This window comes from Lactuca sativa, chromosome 4 (assembly GCF_002870075.4).
Source record: "Lactuca sativa cultivar Salinas chromosome 4, Lsat_Salinas_v11, whole genome shotgun sequence".
Lineage (NCBI taxonomy): Eukaryota > Viridiplantae > Streptophyta > Magnoliopsida > Asterales > Asteraceae > Lactuca > Lactuca sativa.
Genome location: NC_056626.2, coordinates 380,656,957 through 380,666,008, shown reverse-complemented (window position 1 = coordinate 380,666,008; position 9,052 = coordinate 380,656,957). Strand labels below are relative to the sequence as shown.

The 9,052-nt window shown below is 34.6% G+C and overlaps 1 protein-coding gene across 1 annotated transcript; it reads right to left on the bottom strand.

The window, feature by feature from the left end:
* Positions 1–308: 308 nt before the first annotated feature.
* Positions 309–3,235, bottom strand: LOC111890039 (receptor-like protein kinase FERONIA). Its single transcript, XM_023886200.2, has one exon. The coding sequence runs from the start codon at positions 3,010–3,012 to the stop codon at positions 631–633; it is 2,382 nt and encodes a 793-aa protein (XP_023741968.1). The 5' UTR covers positions 3,013–3,235; the 3' UTR covers positions 309–630.
* Positions 3,236–9,052: the final 5,817 nt, after the last annotated feature.

Below are 9,052 nucleotides of genomic sequence, written 5' to 3'. Positions count from 1 at the left end.
TATTTATATAGACAAGATTAGTTTTCGAATTTTCGATTCAATAATTTTATCATGTATTTAATCATGTATAATTATATGTATTTAATCACATATGATTAATATTGACAAAAAACAACTTTTAAATCAATAACACAAAAACAAATTTTGAACACATAATTTATATATGATTTAATACATATAATCATATCTGATTAAATACACGAAAATAATTATTTAATTGAAGATGTGAAACAAATATTATTCATATAAATCATACCTAATTAGATTCATATAATCTAATTATAAGTGACAAAAATAACTTATAAAAATAAATAAAAAAGGCATTTTTGTAATGTTACATAATTTAGTTTTCAATTCATTCGACAAATCTATCAGCCAAACGGAAAACAAATTATATTACATGGCCAAACATAATAGATTCTAATTTCTTCACATTCAAATTCTGATCATATTTCAATTCCCTTGACCGATCCAATTCATTTCAAAAACATTATGTGAGGCCCCTAAAGTTTTCTAACATGTCCCAAAAAAAGAAATTCAACGACATTGATCAAGAAATAGATTTGATAGTTAACTCTTGATATTCATTAATCCAATGTTCTCCGATCTCCCGTGCATCAGAAATGGAATTTATTGATTTTCTGGCACGGCCTCATTAGCAATGTCTTGTAGTTGCAATGCAAATTCTAATCCCCATACGACATCCTCCATAGAGGGTCGTTCACTCCCTTCCTCATGCAAGCAACTATTTGCCACCTCACCAAACTTCCGTAAACACTCCGGTGCAATCTCACCACTTAGCTTTGGATCAATTATTTCATGCAAGGTTCCCCTTCGATAGCAAGACTTGCCCCATGTTACCAAGCTCACTTGTTCGTCACTCAGTCGTCGAAGTATAACAGGTCTTGAACACAACACTTCAAGCAAAACCACTCCAAAAGAGTACACATCAGACTTGTCCGTAAGTTGTTTGGTTTTGCAATATTCGGGATCTATATACCCAAGACTACCCTTCACCAATGTGCTAACATGTGTCTTCAAAGGATCTTTGGACCCGAGTTTCGACAAACCAAAATCAGACAACTTAGCTACCCATTTTTCATCCAGTAAAATATTGGTAGACTTGACATCCCTGTGAATTATTCTGCGCTTTCCACATGTGTGGAGATAATGTAACCCTTTGGCTGCGCCAATGCAAATACTAAGACGTGTTTTCCATGACAAAGGAGGATTGTTTGTGTTGTAAACATGTTCCTGTAGAGTACCCTGAGCCATGTACTCATACACTAGTATCATCTCTCCATTCTCATCACAGTATCCAATCAGGGATACTAGATGGACATGTCGTAGTTTCGACAGCATCGCTATTTCTGTTTGGAATTCATGAAAACCTTGACTGGATGATTTGTTAAGCCGTTTGATTGCTACAGTGTTTCTTGTCTTCTCCATATACCCTTTATATACTTTTCCAAACCCTCCGTTGCCTATGACACAATTTTCATTAAATTCATCAGTAGCAAATTTCACCTCTTTGAGTGTATAACTATGGCAGCGATCTGATGGAAGTAATGAGCGGAAAGACTTTGAAGTTACTCTCGGTGATGATTTGCCCATGGTTCGCCTTCGATAACATAAAACCATAAGAACTAGAAGAGAAAACATGACTAATCCTCCCCCAACACATCCAAGTATCACGCCATATGGAGTTTTCTTCTTCTTCTCTTTTATAGGATATGTAAGCCTTGATGGTGGGGTGGTACAACTACGTTCTGGATTGGGGCTAGAAAGATTACCAGTCATGTTCAACTTGAAGACTTCCAACCCATTTAAATAACCATCAAGATATTGTCCGTAGAAAGGATGCAATGCGAGCCACAAATCTTGTTTGTTTCCTTTGCCATCTGGGTCTACTACATACACACCGTAATCCTTGTATACCGGACACCCGCTACCTTGAGTCCAAAAGAATGGATCAGCTTCATGCTCAGCAGTTTGATTATTAATGAAGATCTTAAACACCATCTGAAATTTTTTCGTATACTGTGGTATAATGTTGCAAAAATGGAGCCTGAGCAAGTAATAGAACCCAGAATCAACCGGAAGCGCCCATGTTAGGTTGTAGTGCTGAGATAGTAAGCCCATACTCCTTTGGGTTTGATAAACTATCTCAGGTGCTGTATAATTGGGTGTGTTTGTGGTGTACACGATTGGACTATCCATACCCCAAGTTAATCCGAACGAAGCTCCGAATATGTAATTGTCGTCTCCATCCCATGATCGATACAGACCGGTATCATCCTTACTTGATATTTGTCCCCCACCGACGTTTAGACGATAAATAGTTTCAAGAGCTGTGTAGTTATCAACAACGGGTCCTGAAATTTGATCAAGGTATTTATATTTTTCTGCCTTAAAATGCAGATTTTCCGGCATAGAAACGATTTCAATACCATTGATGAATGCATACGAGTTGGGTGAGGGTGTAAAGGTAATGTTTAGGATTTGGGTATCTTTTACGTAGATGATAAATTCTTTGAAAAAGCTAGAAACTTTGGGACGTGGTTGAGAGAGAAAGCAGGAGGTTCGTGAAGCGCTGAAGTTGGTCAAGAGAGAGTAGCCATTGGATGATACAGAGAAGAAAGATTGGTTTTCTTTCAGGTTGGAGTAGGTGGCGGGATAGAAATGGAGGCGGAGGAATTTGGGGCCTTGGGACACGGGAAACTTGTAGGTGAATGAAGAAGTGTTGAAGATACGACTGGTGGTGTAAAGGTTTTCTGGTGGTGGAGGATATTGGGCGGTGGGGGTGGATAAAAAGGATGTGACGTGGCTGTTGAAAGGCAGGAATTCAGAATGTTCATCGCCACTCCATCGCCGTGAAAAACTAGTGGTGGTGGAGGATGCACCACAGTCTAGGAGGAAGTGGTCTGTGGCTTGGTATGGTTGAGCAGTGGCGGTGGAGGTGGTGGTGGAGATGAGGAGCAACGAAAAGAGTCGCAAAGTGAAGGTGAACATGGTGTCGTAGATACCTTGGCTTAAACATGAATATCATTTGTCGCTATAAATCGTAGTCTCTCTCACCGGCATTACTGTTCTGCTCCAATGGTTGACTCATCAAAGCCTTGTGGAAGTTCACACGGTATTTTCTGGCTAAAGTAAATGGATTTTGGATTAGTTATTTTATTTTATTTTATTTTATTTTTGTCAAACTCTTTAGCTTAACTTATTAATTAAATAATTGCACCTCTACGTTTTTTTGTTGATTGTTTCAGCGCAGCAGCAAAATTGGTTTTTATCTTTCACCGGGTAATGACTTAGATGAACATTGAAGTTTTAAATTTATTATAAAAAATATCACTCAAGTATTACATGTTCAAAAAACATTATCAAACTAATACATATGTTCAAAAACCACAAACGAAGCATATATTCTGTTCAAAAAACAATATCTTTATGGTTTGGGGTAACTTACATGTTTAGCCCTTAACTTTTTTTTCTTAACTCGGACAGTACCTTGCGTTTATATTTATTTTTCCTTCGGACCATGATCGAGTTAAAAGACTAATATACCCTTATTAGTTTCATTTAACATTTATTTTTATTACTTGTTAATTATTTATAGACTTGATATATTTATAATAAATAATAACATAAATTGTATAAATAATTAATAAATAATAAAAATAATGTTAAATGAAAGTAGTAAGGGTATATTAGTCTTTTAACTCGATCGGGGTCCAAAGTCGAAGTAAATCTAAACTAAAGGGACCGTCCGAGTTAAGAAAAAAAAGTTAAGGATTAAATATGTAAGTTACCCCAAACCATAGAGATGGTGTTTTTTAAACATAATATGTACTTTGTTGGTGTTTCTTGAACATATGTCTTAGTTTGATGGTGTTTTTTGAACATATAATACTTGAATGGTTTTTTTCGAACGAATTTGAAACTTCGATGGTTTCTTAAGTCATTTTCAATATCTTTCACTGTACTGTTGACACTAATACGGAAAATGCACAAAACACTTATTGACTTATTTACAACCTTCAAACAATTATTGGTATACACAATATTTTAAACCAACAATCTTTTATGGAAAATGCACTGTCCAATTAAAGATTTTACACCCACTTTACACCCACCTGGACCATTGATTTGTCTCCCTATAACGATGGGAAAGTGACATACTTAGTTGAAATTTTCTATAGAAAAAAATCGAATCAAAACCACTAAAAATTAACAACCATTTAAAAACCATTTTATTAACGGTATTTTTGTCTATTTAACATAATTAATACAAAAACACACAAAAACATTATTTTAAAATCAGATCTATCTTTTCAAATGATGAATCCTTTTAAACTCTCCCACCGTTTTTCAAGGACACATATTCCCTATTACCACCACCGTCGGCACCACCGTTTCCGGCTGCTTAAACTTCGCCGGAATGTCGAGTCAGTGATGATTTTTTTGCTTCTAGAACCACAACAAAAAATGACATCACGAAGGTGTTTCTGTTTCAAATCTACCATCGACTGCCATACCACCACTTGCCATCTCCGATGGCATAATTCCGATGACCTTTTTTTGTGTTTTTTTGCTCAGATCTAACTAGATCTGAATGATACTTGTGATTTTTTCTTATCTCTGATCGTGTTCATAGTCTAGATCTTTTGAGGTGTGGTCGGATCTAGAACATCCACTTTCTGATCTGCCATCCGTTTCGCCTTTACTTTCAGATCTAACACCTTTTGTCACCGGAAAACCAGATGTACCAGCAGATATTCTGTACCATTGTCTAGATCTGCAAGCTCCGGTCTAGATTTACGATTTCTACCACCACGGATGTCCAGATCTGTGAGGTATGACAATATTGAAAGAGTTCCGACTAGATCTGATGTCATGTTCTTCAGGTTGCACATTTGGTTATGTGTTCTTCATCTCAGACCTCTGGAATTTTGTTGTACTTTTTCTACTGAAGATTTGGATCTGCTCTTGCCGTCAAATCACTACCATCAAACCTCTCCAGAGAAACAAACAACATCACTTGACTTAAGAGATGATGAAAGTCTTATATATTTGGTCAGATCTGATGTTTTATAGTGATTATAGATCTGATGTATCTGGTGCACACAAAGTGTTTGATCAAATGTCTCAACGAAATGTGGTAAGTCATGTGTTTCCTATGTATTAATTTGTCTAAGTTATTAACAATGTGCATTTCTTTTATGTATTAAGTGTTTAATTAATGTTTAAAATGTTGAATTAAGTTGTTAATTACTGTCTGAAATGTTGTATTTAACTTTTAATTCTGGTTTTTTTTTTTATCCAATTCTAATTTTAAAGGGAATGATATTTGTGATGTTGGCACCGGTGGTTGGTGGTGGTGATGGTTGATAGCAATGTACGATAGTGGGCAGTGTTGATACTGGTTGCGGTGGTAGAGTAATGATATGCTTTATTTCTCACTCATCCTCTTCGTTGATTTCAGATAGGTTATTATCTTTTATGATTCGTGTATATGTTTTTTTTATGTCTACTTCTTAAATATAATATAATTTATTTATGTATTAAACTGTGAATGAGTTTTTTAATACAATGAAATATGAGATTTTACTTGTAAATGAGTTGTGAATGTATTGTATAAAACTGTGAATTTTGTGTATTACGTTGTGAATTTTATTCACGACTTAATATATTAAATCCACAATTTAATACATAGAAAAGTCTACAAGTATTAACGTATAAATATCAGTTTTAGTTTTAAAATATGGTTGTAAATATAATTTTTTTTGATTTAAATTGTGAACTTATTATATTAAGTTGTGAATTTTGTATACTAAACTGTGAATTGTGTATTACGTTGTGAATCTTATTCACAGCTAAATATATTAAATTCACAATATAATACATATAAATGTCTTCATATATTAACGTAGAAATATAAGTTTTAATTTGAAAATATAGTTGTGAATATAATTTTTTTTGTCTTAAATTGTGAAATTATTATATTAAGTTATGAATTTTGTATACTAAACTGTGATTTTTCCGTATTAAGAGATTCAAATTGATACTATGGTTTTGAATTTATATTTTTTGTATTAATCTGTAAATTTATTGTAATAAGTTGTGAATTTTATGTACTATGCTGACATTTTTGTATTTTAAACTTTAAATTGACTAAATTAAGCTGTGAATATTTTTTTTTTTTAAATTTTGAAACTAACTATATTAAACTATGATTTTTTTTATTAAACTGTGATTTTTGTGTTGAAAAATGTGAATTAACTACATTAAACTATTATTTTTCTATTTAAACTGTGAATCGACTGCATTTTGCTGTGAATTTTTTATAATTTGTGTTAAAATATGAATAATTTATGTATAAATGTAACATCCCAAAAATTCGGTCCAAAAATTTCATTTCTAAATAAATGATTATAAAACCATTTTTCTGAAAACAACCATAATATCAATTCATATCAAATCCAAAGTATCAATAGTCAAAGTATGTCATGCTAAAACAATATCAGAGTAACAATCCCAAACATCTCCATTGCGGAAAATGTAGTGTGATGCGCTGATATCATGTCGACTCATTTCCCTTCGAAGAGGAAGTACCTGAAACCAAAACTGAAAACTGTAAGTACAAAGCTTAGTGAGTTCTCCCATCATACCACATAATCACATACTGCCAGGCATATCTAGGTGCATGACCTACCATATCAAGTATATATGGGTGCTCGACTTATCCAGCCAGGCATATCTAGGTGCCTGACCTACCCTGCCAGGCATAACTAGGTGCCCGACATACCCTCCGGTGTATCTCAACCAGCTACGGGGACTATTTCACCCCTACCACTACAATAATACATATCATGAACATACTGACAGGCATATATGCGTGCCCGACCTACCCTGTCGATCCTTACAACCGATAACGGGGTCTATCTCACCCCTCCTACCACTATCATATAATATCATAGGAGACTAGCACATAACGCATAACAGATAGTCGCATATCAGACAATTATCACAAAGACAATCATCTTAACCATAATCAACTACTACGGGTCGGCTTTGGTGCCTTCGACCCACTTCTACTAGAAGGTAACTCAACTCGCAAAGTCGAATGCAAAATCTCATGGTAATAAATCTCTAGCGGTAACTCTGATGACTCCCTGATCTATCGTTACCACAATAACACTTAATCAGAACTAATAATCCCTCTTAGGGTAAAATGACCATTTTACCCCTAATCTAATTGTGCCAAAGCCTAAGGCCCAACACCATAACATGAAGGGTCCCAAAGCTAAATAGCCTACCCAACCCACAAGTGGCCCATCAATGCCCCAATTTTTTGAATTGGGCCCAACTCCTCAGATGGGCCTTCCATTAAGCCCAAACATGTCCTTGGCCCATTAACTGACTTCTGATGGCCCATTATAGCCCAATAAATGATAAGTCCAAAGATTTTTGTGGCCCAAAAGACGTAAATCACAATACATGAGAGTACACAGGACGTACTCCTCTATACGCTAAGCGTACAGGCTGTATGGCTTGTACACCCAAGGTACTACTATTTTAAGCCATATATTCTCCAAAACTGCTTAATCCTTTTATACCTTTAGTCTAAATTACAGATTTGTGTCGATTAACATGTCTTAATTCATAAAGTCGATTAATTCGTGGCTTGCAACCCACAAAATGGACCCAAACTTGGAAAATAGAAACTAACTTCCATGGAAAGGAATAGATATCATGCATGGTCACAAAAGGACCTTAAAGATCAAAACTTTACTCACATAGAGACACATTTAGCACTAAGGGTCGCAACCTAAGCCTAGAAACGAAGTTGAATCATAAAAATCCATTCTTAGGACCTAAGGATGTCCAAAACTCAATTAATAAAGATTTAAGCATTCATGAAGCAAGTTGAAAGCTTTATGCCTCCAATGAGTACCAAATTGTCACACCCTTGAACTAGAACGGCGGAAACGTCTGGGGGCGGGTGACTTCATCTTGTAATATCATCACAGTTTATATAAAGGAATCATAGACGACATCATCATATACATTCAATAATACAAGATATAGGTTTACATCATTGTATTTGTTCACAAAAATTACATGCCAAAATATTAAATGTATGATGGAAGCAAAAATACGACAGAAGTCCACATGTTCTTGATGACCGACCTGCTTAAAGATTCCCTTAGAATACAAGTTATTTTGAAAACGTCAACATATATAATGTTGGTGAGTTCATAAGCATGTTTGTATGAAAAGTATTGTATTGTTTGTAAACACCAGAAAACCCGATATTTTTCGTAAAAGTAGTTGAGAGTTTTGTTTCAAATCTTGTATTAACGCATGTGCGTTCTTGTTTTGACAATGTATAGAGAGAGAGAGAGAGAGAGAGAGAGAGAGTTCCAGAAAACCTATATTTGTTGTTTGTAAAAGAGTTGTAGTCTTAAAACCATAAGACACGAGTGTTGTAGATATGAATAGCTCGTACATGTATCAAAAGTATAGTATGTATCCCGTAAATTTATTGTGTTGTTAATCTCTTTGTGAGTCATTATAACCATGCTTGATGTGACTGATATGCCTGTCATGACGTTCTTCAGGCGTCGCTTTTAAGTTAAGATATTTGTCACCCTAGACTGGCCTAGTCTAGTGGTAGTGAACAACTCAGGTGTGGGGTGTCAACCCTATATAGATCTATATACAAACTCTCGCTCTCCCTCCAGGAGACTCTGGTTATAACTACATGACTTACAATGTACACTAGGTAGATACAAATGAAGGAATGTCTCACAAGAGCCTTAACTAAAATTACGCTAATAATGTATAACACTATTTAATGTTTTAAATAATGTTTCGAGTATGTATTTTGAGTAGAAAGCATCGGTGATATATATATATATATATATATATATATATATATATATATATATATATATATATATACATATATATTTGTTTTTTTTTCAAAAATGTCAAATATTTAATGTTATCAACCCGATTAGTATAAAATATGTCGTAAGGCCCAATA

Excerpts from the sequence above, each read along its gene's own strand:
- LOC111890039 (XM_023886200.2), bottom strand. The coding sequence starts at position 3,012 with ATGTTCACCTTCACTTTGCGACTCTTTTCGTTGCTCCTCATCTCCACC.